We start from the raw sequence: 18,201 nt of genomic DNA, 5'->3' as shown, positions 1-18,201 counted from the left end.
TATATATATTGTATAAATAAATAAATAGTATAACTACTCTACAGATACAGGATTCTCCCTCGATATATATACTGGGGTAAAACTACAAAACTAGGATCATAAGGCAGGGAAAAAGCAAAAGAGGAAACGAATAGATGCAGATTAAGCACTAATCAATGCATGCACCAATTAGTAGCGCACTCGCTGCACAGACGTTTTACTGGCTGCCTAGCTAGCTAGCCGCCTGGCTAGCTAGCTGCCTGGCCAACGGGCCGTCCAGCTAGATGGCAGCCCAGCTAGCTAGCTAGCTGTCTAGCTATGTGCTAGCTGTGGCCAGCTAGCTAGCTGCCCCCCGATGACTTGCTGCCGCCAAGAAAGCTAACGGGACGGTCTACAGCACCTGTAGCTGGCTAACCCCCCTGGCGGCTAGCTGGCTAGCTATGACTAGCTAGCTAGCCCGCTAGAAGCACCTAGGCGGCAGCTTGAATGGAAATGAGCTCATAGACGAGGACCAAAAGTGGCAGCAGCATTAGAAGCTAAGAAATGCAACAACACAACATGCTGCAGAGCTGATACCTGTACACCCCTCAGCGACTGCAAAAGCAGCAGCTACAGCAGCAAGTGCAGAAGAAACTGCGGCAGATGGTTTGCCTTCATCGCATGCAGCCACCACCTATTTCGATCTCGTTCGATAGCAACAACGGCAGCAACAATAGCAGCAGCAGCAACAGCAGCAGCATTACCAGCTTTGCAAGTGTTGAAGTTCCAAAAGCCCCAAAGGGGTGCCAGCTTCTCTCTGCATGCAGAGGAGGCTGAAAACTATCTAAAAGCCTGCAGCAAATTGCAGGAGCAGCATACACAGCTGAAGCTGAAGCAGCAGACAAGAGCTGCAGCAGCAGCAAAAGCACAAAAGAAACCTTGTCACGAAGCAGCCGGAGCATGCAACAGTGAAGCAGCGGGAGCTAGTGCAACAGCAGGAGCATCAGCAAACCTTTGAGACCTCGTTGGAATTACGGCCGTCCGATCAGAGTCATCGCCAAGCAGACGCTCCGTATAGTTCGTCCTCAACGGGGCTCTTACACTGTAGCAGCAGCAACAGCAGCAAGGATCGGCAGGCGCAGCACATGTTGGGCCTGTTGTTGCAGTTCAAAACAGCAGCAACAACAAAAGAAAATAAAAGCAGCATCACCAGCAGCGTACTCGTCTTCTCCTGCGGCATAGGCAATTGAGGGGACGGCAGGCCTATCTGCTGCTGTTGCGGCTGATGATGCAAGTGGTGTCTCCGCAGCAGCAGCAGCAGCAAAGTGTTCCTCCGCTAGCTGCCTCTCTCTTTCTCTGTTGGCTGCTAACTCCATCTCCAACCGGTCCATCTCCTCCATGTGTAGCCGGCGAGCCAACTCCATATCCATCTGCAGCAGCAGCAGCAGCATGACCAGCAGCATGTGCAACATCGGCAGCGGCAATAACAGCAGCAACAGCAGCACAAAAATCAGTGGTTGCTCCCACTCGGCGAAAGCTGAAGGTCGCCATAGGCGTGTTACTATGAAGGCCCATGGGGACCCTCGCTCTGCAGCAGCAGCAGCAGCAGCAGCAGCACACACGCACCTGCTCTTCTCTCTGTCGCTGTAATTGCTCTGTTTCTGCTGCCTCCTTCATCAGCCGCTGGGCGTATCGCTGCTGATGCAATTGGCGGTACGCAGCGAGGTCTGCTGCTGCTGCTGCATCTGCTGCAGTGGCTGCTGTGTCAGGTGCTGTTGTAGCCGCTGCTACTTCCGCAGCGGGGGGTCCCGCCACAGATGAACTCTGCTGCAGCAGCATTGCTGCTGCTGATGCTTCTGGTGCTGCTTCCTCTGCCGCTGTTGTGTCAGGTGTTGCGGCAGCAGCCGCAGATTGGCCAGCAAAGCTGGCAACACTTTCTTGACCGTCGTTCATGGTGTACTAGGGAACGGCCTCTGCTGCAGCAGACTTGATGCTGCTGCTGCTGTTGCCGTTACTGCTGCTGCTGTTGCTGTTGCAGAGCTTGCTGCTGCGTTTCAAGACAGCCATCGACAGGGTCCTCTGACGGAGAGGCTGCAAAATTGAATGCTGCTCCAACAGGTTTCGCTGCTGCTGCTGCTGCTCCTTTTGGTAGGCTTGCTGCTGCTCTGTCCCTGTGTTGCAGCTATGGCTTAGGCCAGGCTGAGTATTCTGCAGCTGTTGCTGTCTGTCTTGTGCAGCGGTTGGTGTTACTGCGGCACCTGCTGCAACTGCTGTTGCAGGGGTCCACTGGTTAACTGCGATTCACGGCTGCCTCGTGTAGAGAGAAGATTACTGGCAGTTACACGACTATAACATTGAAACGCCAGCAGCAGCATCTACTGCTACTGCTGCTACTGCGGCGGCGGCGGCAGCGGTAGATGCTTGAGTACTTTAAGCCCGCGTAATAGCCTCGCTGCAGCAGCAGCCAATAAACGATGTGTCTTCAGTTGCTTAAAGCGAGAAATATACTCTTAGACAGGTGAATATGTCTGAGGCAGCAGCTGCTGCTGCTGCTTCTGCTGTCTCACCCTGTTGGGCAGCAGCAGCCGAGCAGCAGCAGCAGCAGCAGCAGTAGCAGCAGCAGCAGCAGCGCGCAGCACTGGCAGCAGCCACGAAGAACAACAGCTGTGCAGCAAATGAGTCTTACAACTAATTAATTAATTCTAAAAGCGCCTGAAAGAGGAAGGCGATGGGAATGCGGTACAGCAACATCAGCAACAGCAGCAACGGCAACACATGCAGCCCTGTCGTCAGCGATCGACTGCAGCACAAACAGCAGCAACGACGGCAGCAACGAACTAAAATGCCATACATCTGAAGGCTTACTGAGTAGAGCTGATAGCAGCAGCAGCAACACAAGCTGCTGAAGTGTAGATCTGGTCATTCCTGCTAAGGCAATTCTGCGCTGACGCAGCAGCTGTTCAGCAGCAACAACAGCAGCAACAACAGCAGCAGGAGAAGGGCCGCGGCATTGACTGCGGGATCACCACGACAAGTGTAGGTCGATCGGTAGGGCTCGCCAGCAGCACAACCGCAGCAGCAACAACAAAAACAATAGCAGCACGGCGGAAGGCAGCATCAGCAGCAGCAGCAGCAGCAGCTGCTGCTGCTGCAGCAGGAGTCAGCAGCAGTCAACAGCATGCATAGGGAGATTCGCAGGCTTGGGTAGCTAAGCCATCATTCTGAACGGGGCAGCAAGCGCAGATGCAGCATCAGCACCGGCAACACAACCAGCAAGAACAGCGGCAGCAGCAACAGCAACAACAGCAGCAGAATGTTTAGGGGACAGCGTGTCTTCAATGCCCTCATCCTTGAGGAGGGCGAGGAGTATTTGACGGACTGCGAGGCTTCGATTGCTGCCTCTCACCCTGTCTCCTTTCCTGTCTCCCATGTTTATGATGCTGTTGCTGCTGCTGCAGCAGCAGCAGCAGCACATTCAGATGCTGCTGCTGCTTACGCAGCAGACAGCAGGCACGTAAACCCCGTGCTGGCTGCTCTTATTGGCCTGCAGACACACCGGCACCCTTCTGCTCATCAGCAGCAGCTGCAGCAGCTCCAACAGCAGCAAGTTGAAGGTCGGCTGCGGCTGTGCAGCAAGAGTCTTATCTTAGACCCTCACAAGCCTGCAGCAGACATTCTTAAGTTGCTGCTGCGGCGCATTGTATTTATAGCGCAACTTCCCAGCAGCAGCAGAAGCAGCCGCAGTAGCAACAGCAACAGCAGCTGGGGGTGGTACAGTCAATCGGGTGTCACCGCACCTGCAGCAGCAGCGGGAGAGTTGAGGCTTCTGCTTGGTGTTGCAGACTTTATGCGTGTCTCTTTAACAGTTATTGACGGCAGAACTCGCTGCGTTTCCCCCTTTACACAGGAGGTTGCAGCAGCAGCAACAACACCAGCAACGGGGCCAGCAGCACCAGGAACAGCCCAGCCCCCCCCGTTTTCCCTACAGCAGCCGCAGCAGCAACGAGGCTCTGCAGACAGCACGAGAGTATTTTGCTTTGTCTTGACAATCAATGCTGCAGCAGCAGCTGCTGCTGCTGCTGCTCCATCGCCGGTGGGGCCCGGCAGCAGCAAATTGCTGTTGCTGCTACTTAACCTCTGGCGCGTCTCCGCAGGCAGCAGCCCCCTCGCTAGCCTGCCGCAGGGTCCTGTCTTAACAGACGTAGAGACACTTGAAGCAAGGCAACAGCAACATCAGGAACCTCAGCAACCCATAAGCCCTGAGGAGTATGCTGCTGCAGTGCAACGAGAGCTGCAACAGCACGCCCGCTTCAGCTTCTCTCAGCTGGACCACAGGGAGCAGCTGCTGCTCCCCACTAACACAGGTAGGCAGCGGCGGCGGCAGCAGTAGTATCAGCAGTAACAGCAGAAGCAGCAGCGAGTGGCTGTTTGCACAAACCCGATTATGTGGATGTTGCATGTGTTTCATAGGATTGGCGCATGCTTCCCATTATGCCACTCCTTCGGGTGTATGCGGAGCTCTGGCTTTATTCGTTTATGCGTTAACTATTTATGCCATTATTTATTTATTTTGATCGTGTATTTACTTGCTCCTTTGTTTATTTCTTTATTCATTTATTTCTTGCCTTTTTCCTTTTCTTGGTTCTTAATTTGCTACCCTCTTGCCTTTTTTTCCTTGCTTCTTCCCTTGCCGTTCCCCTTCTTTTCCTTTTTTTCTTTTTGTCTCCATGAACGTTTTTACTTTTGTTGTATTCCTCTTTCTGGTTTCTTCTTTATTTCTTTCCTGTCCTCACTCGTGCTGTTGCTGCTCCTTTTTTCTATATATACACGTATATACATACGTGTGTGTTTACAACATATATATGTATATAGCATGGATAGATGCGACATATAACACGTATTATGAATATATTATATATAATATATAATATATCCATATATGTCCTCGGAGTTCGTTTATGTATGTTACATCTCTTTTTTGTTTGTATGGTTGCATTACTGCAGGTTTTCGGGTGTCTCGACTGCGCCCATTGACAGCACAGCGGATGTTGTTGTTGCTGACGCCTTCACATTTATATTTAGAGTCCTCCCCTAACTTTACGAATAAACCCCCAAAGAAATACCCAATTGCCGCGTTGCTGCATGTATGCAGACGCGTGCATTGTCTACGCCCTAGCGGCTTAGAATTCATATTTGCTGCGTGCAGCAGCGGCACCGGCAGCAGTGGTGGCAGCAGCGGCAGCGGTAGTGCCAGAAACAACGCAAGCAGCAACATGAATTCAGCTGCGCCCTTCGCTGCTGCTGCTGCTGGTAGTGCAGCAGCAAGTACCCAGCATGGCCTGGGTGTCAGGAGACGCAGAGACCACAAAGTGCTGCTGCTACAGTTTGATGACCTCACCGAGAGAGAGAAAGTTGCATGCGCTCTGGAGCAACTCAAACCCCAGTCAGTATTGCTGCTGCTGTTGCTTCTCCCTGTACTGCACTTGTGTGCGTTTTCTGCGGGCAGCAGAAGGTCCTTCCATCGTCAATCTCGTTGCCGCTTCTGTTGCTGCTGCTGCTGCGTGTGTATGCATGCATGCAAGCATGTAGGGTTATGCTGTCGCTGCTTGCTCCTGCTGCCTGCTGTTCAGAGTGTTTATGCTGCAGGCGTCGGACGAGCTGCTGCGGTGCATGCAGACGAGGTGGCAAGAAGGTCGCCTGTCTTCCTTCCATTACCTGCAGTTTCTCAACAGCGCAGCAGGAAGAAGCAGCAGCAACTTCTCGGCCTACCCCGTCTTCCCTTGGGTCCTTCGGAGGTCTGCTGCTGCTGCTGTTGTTGTTGTTAGACGGCTGTTTTTGCTTTGTCTGATTGTAATCTGCTGCAGCTGAAGTGCTGCTTGTGCTGCCTCGTGTTGTTACAACAGATAGTACCTATTGGGTTGTTTGTGCTGCCGCTTATGCTGCTGCTGTGGCTGCTGCTGTCGTTGCTGCTGGCGCTGCTGCTCGCATTGCTTCGGCGCTCAGTTGGCGCTCCTTGCTGCCTTATCTCGTGATATATATTACTGGGTATATGCATTGCGACATTTAGGGCGCTTAGATCTCAAGATGCGCGGCTGCGAGTGCTGCTGCCGCCGCAGCGGTGGCTGTATCCGCTGCTGCTGCGGCGGCTGCATTAGTTGCTGCGGTTGATGCAGCTGTTTATTCTTCTGCTGTCGCTCGTTGTAGCAGAACAACAAAGCAAAAGCAGTAGCGGCGGCAGCAGCATCAGAAAGCTATGGGGTGCGTGTGTTGTTTGGAGTGTATGTACAGTTACGGAGAAGATGACACATCTAACCCTTTGTTGAGTCCTGCGGCTTTCCGTGACTTTAGCAAACCAATGGGGGCTTTAAACCCTCAGCGTTTAGAGGGGCTTTTAAAGAGGATGAAAGACATACAGGTAAAGGGGAGAGAGGGGCTGTGCATGAGAGGGATCTGGTCTGCCGACTCTTGTTGTCTTTGCTGCCGTTCAATGCATGCATACAGCCCCAGGCATGCATACAAACAGCCTCATGCATGCGTGCTTACTGCACCATGCATGCACGCGTGCAGCCCCATGCATGCATGCGCAGGTAGACGCCGGCGGCGGGACGATGCCGTCAAGCTGCGAAGACGGCATACCAGCGGCAGGACCAGCAGTAGGAGGTGGCACTGCAGGATCAGCAGCAGCAGCAGAAGCAGATTTAAACTACATATACGGCAGCCACTACAGCACACCTGCATATACAGTTCATTTTCTTGTGCGGCTTCTTCCTGAGTGTCTCCTTCGGCTACACTGCGGCCGCTTCGATTGTACACACCGCATCTTCCGCAGCATGCAGGGTGCATGGGCAGGTGCGCTCCGGCTGCTGCTGCTGCCAGGGCTGGTGCAGCTACAGCCAGTGCTGCTGCAGATGCTGATGCTAGTAATGATGTTACTATTGCCAGTACTGGTGCTGCTGCTACTCGAAATGTTTGTTGCCACTGCGGCTGCTGTTGCTGCGGATGGGCTGGAAACGAACTTATGATTCTGCTGATGCTGCTGTTGCTTTTGCTGCTGCTGTTGCTGCTGAGGTGTGGGGTGTGAAGCTTATCCGGTTTTCCGTTTGGGTGCTCGCCGAGAGATATCTCTTCTTTGGAGCAGCGAGTGGGGCTTGGCTTCGTGAAAACCGCATGCATACTTGCATGCAAGCATGCATGCGTCTGTTATGTGCATGTGTGTGCCTGTGTTGTGGGGCTGATAGGGGCGTACAGCGGCCAGTCTACATTTGTGGAGTTGCCCCCTGAGTTTTATTCTTTTGATGTATCTTTTCTTTGCAACCGCCTTGCAATTAGACTGACGGCAAAGCCAGCAGGCACTCCGTTGTTTGCTGCTGCGGGGGCGGAAGATCCAGCCGCAGTAGCAGCAGCAGCAGCAGCAAGCTGCACGGGAGCGCGAGCTGCAGCAGCAGCAGCAGCAGCCACCGCTGCAGCAACAGAAACTCTCGGCGACGTCGAGCTGCCAGGGTGGTGCGAAGGCGACCCTGCTTTGCTGCTGCTGTTGCATCGAGCTGCTCTCGAGAGCAGCAACTGTAGCAGTGCGCTGCACAGGTGGATCGACCTCATCTTCGGCTACAAGCAGACAGGGCAGGTGGGGTTCCGGCTAGGGTTTAGGATTTAGGGTTGCTTTTTGGTTTGCAAGAAGAACGTTTCGGCGTCGGCTCAAGCAGGAAAAAGGGCTTTTGTTGAACTGGAGTGTAGGGTTTATGGTTTAGGGTTTGTGTTTGCACCGCAGGAGGCTCGTGCTGCTAACAATGTGTTTCATCCTCTTACATATGTAGACGCTGTTGCTGCATCAGCAACAGGCAGCTGCTGCCCCACAGGCACCCAAGCGGATTCCTTCTCTCCTGGTCTTAGGCGGTTACTGCAGCAGCTGCCTCCTCTTGTTCGCGATGTGCAGCTGCAGGAGTTCGGTCAGACCCCTATTAAGCTGTTCTCCCAACCCCATCCGATGAGGTCCTGCTGCCGTTGCTGGTGCTGCTGCTGTTGCTGCTGGTGGTTGCTGTGTGCTGCAGCTGTGGCTGTTACTGCTTCTGTTGATGACGGTACCGGTGTTTACAGCGGCTGCAGTTGACGCTACTGCTGGCGTCCGTGTTGCTCATGTTGTCGTCGCTGTTGCTGCTGCACTGGCTGCTGCTGTTGTTGCTGCTGCTTCTGCAGGCTTTCGTCTCCACCGTTTGACCCGTCGGAGTGGGAACTGGCCTTTGGCCGCTCAGCTCCCAGGCATTTGCTGCAGCTGGACAGAAACCGCAGTGCTGCTGCATCTTCATCAACAGCAGCAGGGTACTCCATGTGGGCAGACACCCCGTGGTATCTCTACATACACCACCACCCCGAGCTGCTGCCGGGTCTGCTGACGCCGACTCCGTTGCCTCCATCAATCCTTCCCGGTCCGCCCTCATCAGCAGCAGAGGTTGCTGCTGCTGCTACTGCGCAGAAATCCAGGCACCAGCAGCCGGTGCGCTTAGGGGCGGCTGCTGAGAGGGTTCCTCTCAAGTGGAGGACACCCCCGAAACCTGAAAAGGAACAGCAGCAGCTGCTGCAACTGCTGCTGGAAGGAAATGTGCTTCCTCAGCAACAGCAGCAACAGCAGCAAGAAGACCGCCAGCAACAGCAAACTCGCACTGCTTCAGCTTGGAATGCAGCTGCAGCCAGCCGGCTGTGGGGCCGTCATCCCCGAAGTGTCTCCTCAGCTAACTCTCCATGGCGCCGGTTTTCTGCTTGGCCAAGCAGCAGCAGCAGCAGCAGCAGCAGGAGCGTAGCGGTAGTTAGTGCCCCCGTGCCTTCCGGTCAGCAGCAACAGCAGCAGCGGCAGCAACAGCAGCTGGCTGTGCGTTGCCGCTGGTTAGGACTATCGGGTGTCTCTTGCTGCAGGGGTTGGGTGGCGGTATTGGGGAGGGACGGGCGTCTTTGCTGTTTCGACGCCCTGGAGGGTCGATTGCTTCAGCAGCAACAGCAGCAACAGCAACAGCAGGCGTCATTGCTCGAAGCAGCAGCAGCAGCATGCCAGCCGATTTCCTGCTACTGCACGGCGATACACCGCAGAGTGGCAGACAGCGCTCTAAGCAGTGCAACCCACTTGGGTTCTTGCCGGCTGCTAGCTTTGGGGTGTACAGACGGCAGCATTTACCTGCAGCAGTTGCCGCAGCGAGACCTGGAGTCCACAACCATCGCCAGCAGCAGCAGCAGCAGCAGCAGCAGCAGTAGCAGCAGCAGGGGAATGGGCTCGTACCCCGTTTCTGCTGGAGGCCGGAGGGAGAAACAGCGAGTTGTTGGCCACTTGGACTCTGTCTTGAGTTTGTGTTACCAAGGCACTGAAAGCTTTCTCGTCTCAGGAGCAGCGGATGCGACTGTAAGGGTGTGGGGTGCAACTCCTGCTGCCTTGCTGCTGCAGCGGCTGTTTGACGAGCCTCTCTCGGAGGTCACTGCCACAGCAGCAAGCGGCTCCCTAGTCCTTGCAGGAACTGCTGCAGGGGATTTGCTGCTTTGGGACTTGCGGTGCTCCTCTCCCTTCATCTGGGGGGCCCCCCAAGGGGGACCCCACGAACCCAGGGGACCCATCAGGGCATGTGGCTTCGCCGAAGGCGGCAGAATTACAGCACTTCTGCATACACCGCAAGCTGCTGCTGCTCTGCGCAGGCAGGAGCAGCTTCAGCTGCAGCAAATTGGGGTCGAGAGGCCCGGCGGGGCGGAGTTGCAGAAAAGCGCGCCCCGCGGAGGCAACGCAGCAGCAGCAGAGGCACCACCGGCAGATCTAGCAGGTGCAACAGACGCAGCGTTTCCAATTCAGGTATGGGAACTTCGCGGCAGCAGCAGGATCCCCCCACGCGGCCATCCTGGGGCGTCTGTACAAGCCGGGTCCCCTCCAGGGGTTGTAACCTGTGGGGCCCTGGATGCCAGTGGGCTTGCACTTCTAGCCTTTATAGAGTCTCCTGCTGCCGCTGGTCCTGCTAGTGCTACTGCTGGGACCGTGTGCAGGGCAGGGCTGCGGCTAATGGACTGTTTGAAGAAGGAGGAGATTTGGTGGGCACCACTGCGTGCGGTCGGGGCCCCCCGTTACATTTCTGTATGGCCTGGGGCTGCTGCAGCGACTGAGGGGCTGTCTTTTGAGGGTGCTGGCGGTGGCAGCTGGGGCCCCACAGTCGTGGCTGTCGGGGAGGCGGCTGGAGCTGTTGAGGCTCTTTGGGTGTAGCGGCATGCAACATGCAGCAGGCAAGAAGCAGTCAGCAGCAGGGTGAACCCGATACTCTAAGGGGATATGCGGGAGGCGCTATATTTGTAAGAGCCGGTTTATGGATTATTGGCAGGCTCACATCTCATCTATGTTGAGCACAACCATAAGGAATATCTTTCTAACTAGTCAGTAGTTACATAGCTAGCTGTTGCACATCTGCCGAGCTAGCTTACTAGCTAGTGACGCAAGTTCTTGGCTGCTCAGCGGAATGGATGCCTGCTGTCGATTTTGCAATGCCCAATCGCTGTTTGACTATATTCCGATTCACTGAAGTCCTGAGCAATCGTCGAGGACATTCGTTGCAGCGTGAAACTGAAACCGTGCTCAGCTGTGCGTTTTGGCATCGTCTCTGCGATTTTTGCAACTCTGTCTACGGAGTGAGCACGAATCGTTACCGGGCCTTAGTAGACACACGGTGCACAGCCAAACTTTCCCAACAATTGCCTACAGCCTATCTGCACTGTTTCTACATACAGACAAGAAGACATATTAATGCATGTGTGCTGGGCTGTCTTGCAGCTTGAGTTGCAGCAATGCGCGCTGCAGCTCAAGGCATCCTCTACTGCAGATCCAGCAGCTTGAGCCGCGGAGCTCAGGGCGCCTGGAGACTGGGGGGGGGTTAAATGCATTGAAAGATCCATTATCCTAAGTTCTTTGGCAGCATTTCAACCCACACTAAACCTCGAATAGGATAAAAAGACCTGATTACCTGAGTACCACATGGGGAGTCCCACGGTGTACTCCACACGTGACCATCGAGACGAAAAAGCTGGAGGTCTTCGGGTAACGAGTGGAAATTGGTTAGCATGAAACCGATGGAGGATCAAAAACAGCGGACGAGTGCACCGCAACAACGTCTGAGGGGATGCACACATGCGATCTAAAAGACAATGAAAGAGTTGTAAAGGGCTCGACCAAACGTACTAAAAATTGGACACGCCAGTAACGGGTGTTAATGGAAAATTCCACTGTAGTGCTGGGGAGGTGGGGAGCGGCAACACAAGACTACTGTGGCCCGCCTCTGCAGTGGTCCAAACGGAGGGTGCCAATGGACCTAGTATTTCAGCGTTAAATCCCGTTTCACCCTGTTTGGTTCCTTTATTTTAAGTTTCGCATTTAATATCTTACTAACGTTCATCCTAGGTAGTTTGGCCTGTACTTTAATAATCGTACTACGGCCCCTGTTCACGAGTGTTCGCATCTCGCCTGTCGCTCGGCTATGGCTGCAACGCCTGGGGGGGTCGGTAGACGGCAAGTGCAGCTCTAGGCGATATCTTTCTGTCCCGTTGAATCTCTGGGCGGTTTTCTCCTGTACCTTTCGCCTCAAGGTTCTACGTCCCCAGTAAATTGTCAATCTAATCTGCGCCGAACACAATGAAAACCTTCAGTTCGGTGTTGCTGGCAGCCGCCGTTTTGGGCGCCGGCCTCGGTGTGAACGGCTTGACAAGCGGGGATCCCAAAGGGTCTTCATGTGGGTTCAAGCACCAGCAAAGCAAACGAATTTTGTTTTAGGTGGAATGAAACTTATTTCAATGGGTCTTGATGGGTGTGTGGTCGTTTTCTTCTGTGCAGCGCCCGCCGAATGCCTTGAAGATTTCAACGCAGCTAGGAAACGAGCAGGCCTCAAGCCCTTCACTGCAGAGCAGAGCCTGGATAAGAAAATGCCAACAAGCGACGATGGTTACATCAATTCTATGTGCCAGAAAATAACGGGCGTAAGTTGCCTAGGTTGCGCCCGCGTCTGCTTATCGCCTTAGTGGTCTGATCCTCTCCCTCTGTGGATTTGTCTTCGCCGCTTGGGGCGCGATAAATAATTTTTGTCGTTTTATTCTCTTGTTACTTGCTCAGGAGGAAACCAGAGTGGTGGTGAAAAGTACTGAGCGCACCGGCACCTACGCTTTCGCGCCGGCGACGGACTCGGAAGACGGCTGCTCTGCTGCCGTCTCCTTTTGGAAAGAAGTCCACACCAACTTTCAGGAACCCCCACCCGTGTACAATCAAAGCGAAGAAGGGGTGTATGGGGACAGCCGGGTCCGCTCCTTCGTAGCATTGTACAGCACGGCCGAAAATGCCACAATCGACTGCGCTTATATCACTTGTCCTGTTGTCACCAAAACCACCACGCCAATCCCCTCCAGTACAGCAACCACAACGACGTCGACCACTGTCAGTGCAGCTCCTACTACACCACAGAGTCCCCAAACTTACAACTGGAATTTCGACGACGAGGAACTTGCAAAGCAACGCGAGAACGGCAGCGGAGCTTCAGTGCGACGTCTCTCAGATGCCGTTGAAACCGTTACAAGCCTCGTTTGTCTCACCAATCCTGCAGCTCTTGTAGACCAAAAGATGCCCTTCTCGTAGGTTTTTCAGAAGATGGCTTCTTGCTTTATTCCTCTTCTTCCTGTAGTAGTTGCCTTTATATACGTTGTTTCATGGCTCTTGTTTTATCGCTTTTTTATACTTTATTCCCATTTGAGTCTTACAGTGGGCGTTTCCTGGTGGAGCGTCATGCATGTTACCATGATGGCTGCTTCACATGTCGGTGTGTAGTTGTGTTTGTGGTGTTGGCACCGCTCCTCTTCCGTTCATTTAAAGCCTTAGAAAAGAATTGCTGAACATTGGATTGCCGTTTCTGTCCCTTGAGTGTGTCAGTATTCGGTACCTGCCATATTGCTCTTGATCTCTTGCCTCTTATTACCCGCGCCCGAGTATGTTCCCTTCGACCCTCCGTTACACGCATTCGTGCGTTTTGAATACGTGCCTAATCTTTTTTATTGCTTTCACACTTCTTGTAAGCTTGGTCCGGCTGCATTTGGTGGCTGTGATGTAGAAGGTGTCTTGGGAGTCGTAATTTTGCCATTTTGCCATGCCTTCGGTGGTTGTGCACAGAGAGGACGTTTGGACCAGCATAAAGGAGAGCATAAAAAATTCCGCCTCTGCCTCGGTGCAATCTGGTCTTCTTACTGCAGCTTTGTTGGTGCTTACTTCTTTCATTATCCTCTAGGCATCGTCCAGTAGCCTGAACTCCTGGTGTCTGTAGGCCTTTACAACCAGGGGCAAGGTAGGGAAGTCGCAGCTTCTTCAGTGTGTACGAAGCAAGCACAGAGAAGCTCCTTTGATCCGCTAAAGCTGGGCTCTGCAGAGGGGCAAAAAAGGAGACAAAATGTCTCTGGGCGACCTGCAATTGGCCTGCAGTCACCCGCCACTCTGCTTTGCCGTCCTATCCTCAATGTTCCGAAATGTTTCAAATGCAAGCCCTTGAATCTGCGATTCAGTTTCCCTGTTGGAAACGAAGGCATACAATGGTACAATAGACAGACAAAAACACAGAACAGGTTTTTTGGAGGGATTGGGCAGAACACCTCCTGCTCCGATGGGGTTTGTCCGCTTTCCTGCGCTTCGCTTGCAAAGGAAATAGCTGATCCCTTTAAAAACAGAATAAAGCTAGGATGGCACTGTGCATCAGAAGCACAATAGTACGCCTAGCGCTTGAGCAAGGATCCGCTGACAGTCCCGTTTGCACGTGTCGAACTGCCTTCGTTTCAAGCACTTGAGCACTTGCGCTAGAAACGGTGTCGGCTATAGGAAATGAGCCGCTCAAGGGGAGCGGGAAAACGTCTGTGGCCAAGCGACAGCTTGCGAGCTTGAGATGTACTTTGTCTCCTTTTATCGCCTTTGGCCGCTCTACACATCCCAAGGCACACTTGGGGTAGAAAGCGCTAGTTGCTTGTTCTCGCCCTTGTCTTTGCATGCAACGAGGAAGCTGAGGTCCCCTTGGAAAAGCCCAAGGGACTGCTTGGGAATGGCTACCCTGCAGTGCAGAGCTTCAGGGAGGCCGAAACTGGAGGATAATGGCGCACGAGCAACGGTGCGACTTCATCTGTACAAACACGTCGGAGTGTCTTCCCTTCGGACAACACCTATAGCATGATTAACGACGTGAAAAGTAGAAAGAGGGACGAAAAGAAAATGGATGGCAGCGAACTAGACGCAAAGTTTGCGAATGCGCGCTTAATGTTCCTCCATTCACATTCTCTGCTCACACACCCCAACAACAACCGCAAAGAGACGCCGGCGAACAGCTTGTCAAGGCTAGTGAATAAGGCAGAAAAAACTGCCTAGATGGAACGCAAGATAAAAAGACAGTCGATGAGCATGACGCAAACTGGCAGGCGAACCAAATCATTCAAAGCAAAGGATGCCGGAAAAGGCTGGCTGATGCACAAAAGCATCACGAAACGCACACCAATCAGAGCTGAAAGAGGGCAAACCGAACACATGTAATTTGTCTTTCTTGACATCCTAAATACTTGTTTTCGACCGGTGTTCTCGTTGCGAACACGTTTAAAAAATCGAGAACACCGGTCGAAAACAAATATTTAGGATATCAAGGAAGACAAATTAGGTGAGAAAAGGTGAATCTCACGAGAAGGGCCTTCTTCCTGCGGCAAGCGCCTTTGGACTTGTCATACAAACAAGTGCCCGGATTTCCTCTGTCGTTGCTTCGAGGTGGCTGGTAACAGTAACTTTTGGTTCTTCTGAAGTTGGACCTTCCGAAACTTTGGGTGTTTCCTCCTTCTGATTTTTCTCACTGCCTTTCCCTTCGTGTTCTTTCGTAAGTGAGGATTCACTGCCTCCTTTACCATTCTGATGGGTAGTTGCACCGTTTGCGATGGGACAGATAAAGTAGGCACAGTCGATAGATGCGCCCTTCCTGGGATTGAATAGAGCCACGAAAGACCTGTTGCGGGCATTGGCATACGACCCAGCGTTGTCATTGGTGTAAACGGGGGGAAGCATACCAAAGTTCCCGAGGGATTTGCTCCAGTGAGAAAGAGCGGCAGAGCAATCACCAGTTTCACCGCTCTGCAGTGCGTGAGCATAGGTGCCTTCCTGTTTGGAGCTAAGGTTGGATTTTTTGGAGCTGGCCTCCTGATAAAGTTGAAGAAAACAAAATAGCAGCAAACTACGGAACCATTGAATCATCAACACGCCGGGACGGCACTATGACACAGGGAAAAGACCACGCCATACGCGCAAGAAAACTTCTCCTTACCTCCTCCAGAGCTTTACAAACTTCCTTTACATAAGTTGGGTTGTCAATGGGGAGCTTGTGCATCCCAGCCTCCCCTGTAGTAAAGGGATCGAACTCCGCGCGGGATCGTGCCTCGTTGAAAACACCGAGGCAGTTGACGGGAGCTGCAAGCATTCAAACCCACAATAATAACCAAAATAACTTAATTATGAAATGATTAAAACCTGTGGATGCCCTTTGCCGAGCTTCGAAACACGTACTTGCAGTGCTTCCCGCGGTATTTGTGTCCAATGCCGTGCTGCGTGCAGCGCGCAGCACGACCAATGTGAGAAAAACAGGTGGAGAAAGTCCCATCTTGATCATGGCAAAAACCATAACAGGCCCCCAAAAACTTTAAGAGTAGCTGTCATCTGAAAGTGCCGATTCCTGGGTCCTCAGTGAGGGAACCTCACTACACAGCACCCAGTAGGTTAGCAGGACACGGCTCAAGGGAGGGCCAAGGCCACCAGTGGCAAGAGGACGTTTGTTGTGGTAACGCAATTATGCTCGTTTTTAGTCTTTAGTGTACTTCACTGAAACTAAAGGCTAGTGATTCCAGATGTTTCATCCGAAGTGTTGCACAGAAACGCTAGCACAGTTACACCAAAAGAGCACCGAGTGACCAAACACTGACCGAGGATGCGGTAGACAAATTAGACTATCATCTAATTTCTAATGCGTGAAGACGATTGTGTTTTTAACATTTTAACAGGAAGGCAATGCGGGGATATTAATTCCCGAGTATGCAGAATTTTTTTCAAGCGTCTGCCGTTTGTGGTTCTTGCATTTCTGCATTTCTGCGGCACTTGCACCGACTAGAGCGCGCCTGTTCAGGCGTCAACGCTGAATGCGCATTTACACGTCCGGTTCTCTCGCTTCTCAATTTTGTACCAGTTCATGTGTAATTGAAAGACTTTTGAATCCACTAAACTAATTATCGATCCCTCAATCACCAAATAGGGCCGTTGGCCGTGGTCGGGCAATAGTGTCAAATGCTCTACTAAAAAGAAACTAACATCCATATTCGTCCCCGCTTCTCCTAGGTATCGAGCTGCGCTTCCGAAATTGGAATCATGGTGCAACGAGAGCCCTCCGCTCTATTCGAAAACTGAACGAGTTTCAACGGGGCCGAAGGAGTAAGGTTGAGAGTTCTTCAATAACAGCTTGCCTCCCTCCCCAGTCTCCAGGCTTCCTAGGTGCAGCAGCACAAACGCCCGCGGCTTCAGGAGGGAAAGTGGCCTGCAATTAGCTGCAACTAACTGTTGCAAGCCACATGGAAGAGCAAGCCAACCTTCTTGGGTGCAAACACAACCACTGCAAGCAGTCGTTAAATACTTCTGCTTGCGTGGCCTTACCGCCAATGCTACAGTGTTAGCTTGCATGGACCAGAGCAGCTGAAGTTGCCTGACGTACAAAAGTCACCAGAGAAAAGTAAGCAGCAAGACAAACAGTACGCCGGCGAAAAAACCCAACAGATTCGCGGCATCGGCTCCTGCCCGTGTCGCAAAGGCTGAACAGCAAGAATCTTTAGGCGCAAAAAAAACAGCAAAGTCACAAAAAAGCAAAGGCACAGTTCTTGCAACTTGGCCCGAAGAGCCAGTTATTCACTTTAAATGTTTGCATTCCCTGCTCATCAAATCGAGGATCCTGCTGGCCTAAGGGCCCCTAGGGCTACCCCGTGAATCTCCGCCTGCAGGAACAACTCCATAGTCATGTACATAGACTCCAGAAACGTCGTCCCATTTAGCTTTGGCGAGCGGCTGCAGGAAGGAAATTGCTACGAAGCAACAAGTCTTCCACTCGGCAGGCATCTAGAAGGCGCTGGGTGTTGCTCTTCAAACCTTGAGTGATCAGTTCTCCACGGTTCCCACTTGAGACTCCTGAAGCTTAGAGGTCCGCAGGGAGAAAAGAAGAGGAGCTGCTTGAGAAAAAGAATTTCCCCATCATCTGGGCGCTTTCCTGTTTTGTAGATGGAGATTGCTGCTAACATTCGATTGGCGAGGTTGATGTTGATCCTGCCACTGCATTTGGTGCGAATTCCTGGTTCGTTGTACCGGTAGTCTGCATCGAAGCATTCAGCGAAGGCCTCCCACCACATGAAAGAGAGCGCTGGAACGCCCAGGACGTGTATTGCAGACACGATTGCATCTAAAACCAGAAACTGCCTGCCTATGCTAGCCACGCCTTGCAAAGGTCGGCGCAGCCGTTTGGCTGCCCGCGCCCGAGCGGCCGACGCAACTGCAAGCTCTTGGACGTTTTCCACAAGAACCGTAACTTCCGACTGATTCAGTGACTGCTTCGCGAACAGATAGCGAAAAGCAAGCAAGAGTTCATGCACTGACGAGCCGTTGCCCGCCTCGAAATTCGAAGCTGACAATACAATGGGCGGCGGCACCACCCCTTCCTGCAAAATAGGCAACCTGACATACGGGTGCATGCAGATCAAACCGGCCCGCGGGACAGCAGCAGTCGTTGATGGTGGTGCTGCTGTTGCAACAACCTCGTCAGATGCAGCACCCGCTGCTGCTGGAGCAGCGGCCTCGTCTGGAACGCTCGATGATGCTGTTGGAAAACCCTGTCCTGAAAGCCATGTTTCCGTTGTTCCAGAGTAAACTTGGCATGCAGGTCGTGAGAATTCTGGAGGCTGCCCTTGAGAGGAAGATTCATGGCTGTCTATTGAACTCTCAGGCAAACTGCCTATGACAGGAAGCGCATCCAGCCAGGATTCAGGATCTAGCTCCGGGTAAGTCCCAGATGAAAGCTCTGTGCTGCCTTCTTCATCTGAAGCACGCCATGCATCAGCCTGTGGCAGCAACGTTGCAACCTGATGAGGCAAACCAACCGAATTTGAGGCAACAACAGGAGGTTGGGTACCCGCAAAAGCCTGGAGGGCTGCTGA

General features: G+C 52.8%; 5 protein-coding genes across 5 annotated transcripts; 2 read left to right on the top strand and 3 right to left on the bottom strand.

Annotated features, from left to right (window-relative positions):
- Nucleotides 1–449: 449 nt before the first annotated feature.
- On the bottom strand, nucleotides 450–1,911 carry EMWEY_00041950 (hypothetical protein, conserved; the record flags this gene model as incomplete). Its single annotated transcript, XM_013482727.1, has 4 exons — nucleotides 450–515; nucleotides 723–810; nucleotides 1,180–1,388; nucleotides 1,585–1,911. 4 exons carry the CDS (start codon nucleotides 1,909–1,911, stop codon nucleotides 450–452), a joined length of 690 nt encoding a protein of 229 aa, XP_013338181.1.
- Nucleotides 1,912–3,271: 1,360 nt separating this feature from the next.
- EMWEY_00041940 (hypothetical protein, conserved) lies at nucleotides 3,272–10,183 on the top strand (the record flags this gene model as incomplete). Its single annotated transcript, XM_013482726.1, has 9 exons — nucleotides 3,272–4,322; nucleotides 4,963–5,401; nucleotides 5,635–5,753; nucleotides 5,823–6,003; nucleotides 6,247–6,373; nucleotides 6,546–6,807; nucleotides 7,197–7,582; nucleotides 7,727–7,947; nucleotides 8,152–10,183. 9 exons carry the CDS (start codon nucleotides 3,272–3,274, stop codon nucleotides 10,181–10,183), a joined length of 4,818 nt encoding a protein of 1,605 aa, XP_013338180.1.
- Nucleotides 10,184–11,599: 1,416 nt separating this feature from the next.
- EMWEY_00041930 (SAG family member) lies at nucleotides 11,600–12,589 on the top strand (the record flags this gene model as incomplete). Its single annotated transcript, XM_013482725.1, has 3 exons — nucleotides 11,600–11,696; nucleotides 11,798–11,940; nucleotides 12,074–12,589. 3 exons carry the CDS (start codon nucleotides 11,600–11,602, stop codon nucleotides 12,587–12,589), a joined length of 756 nt encoding a protein of 251 aa, XP_013338179.1.
- A 1,757-nt stretch (nucleotides 12,590–14,346) lies between these two features.
- Nucleotides 14,347–15,617, bottom strand: EMWEY_00041920 (SAG family member; the record flags this gene model as incomplete). The annotated part of the gene is made up of 4 exons (XM_013482724.1): nucleotides 14,347–14,443; nucleotides 14,655–15,160; nucleotides 15,285–15,427; nucleotides 15,524–15,617. The coding sequence occupies 4 exons, from the start codon at nucleotides 15,615–15,617 to the stop codon at nucleotides 14,347–14,349; spliced, it is 840 nt and encodes a 279-aa protein (XP_013338178.1).
- A 1,462-nt stretch (nucleotides 15,618–17,079) lies between these two features.
- On the bottom strand, nucleotides 17,080–18,126 carry EMWEY_00041910 (hypothetical protein; the record flags this gene model as incomplete). Its single annotated transcript, XM_013482723.1, has 1 exon — nucleotides 17,080–18,126. A coding segment is annotated over one exon (1,047 nt), but the record flags the coding sequence as incomplete, so codon positions are not given.
- Between the last annotated feature and the right edge of the window lie 75 nt (nucleotides 18,127–18,201).

The sequence above is a fragment of the Eimeria maxima genome, genomic scaffold (assembly GCF_000499605.1).
Source record: "Eimeria maxima Weybridge genomic scaffold, Emw_scaff728, whole genome shotgun sequence".
Lineage (NCBI taxonomy): Eukaryota > Apicomplexa > Conoidasida > Eucoccidiorida > Eimeriidae > Eimeria > Eimeria maxima.
The sequence above is the reverse complement of the archived record's forward strand: the minus strand, read 5'-3'. Positions and strand labels throughout refer to the sequence as shown.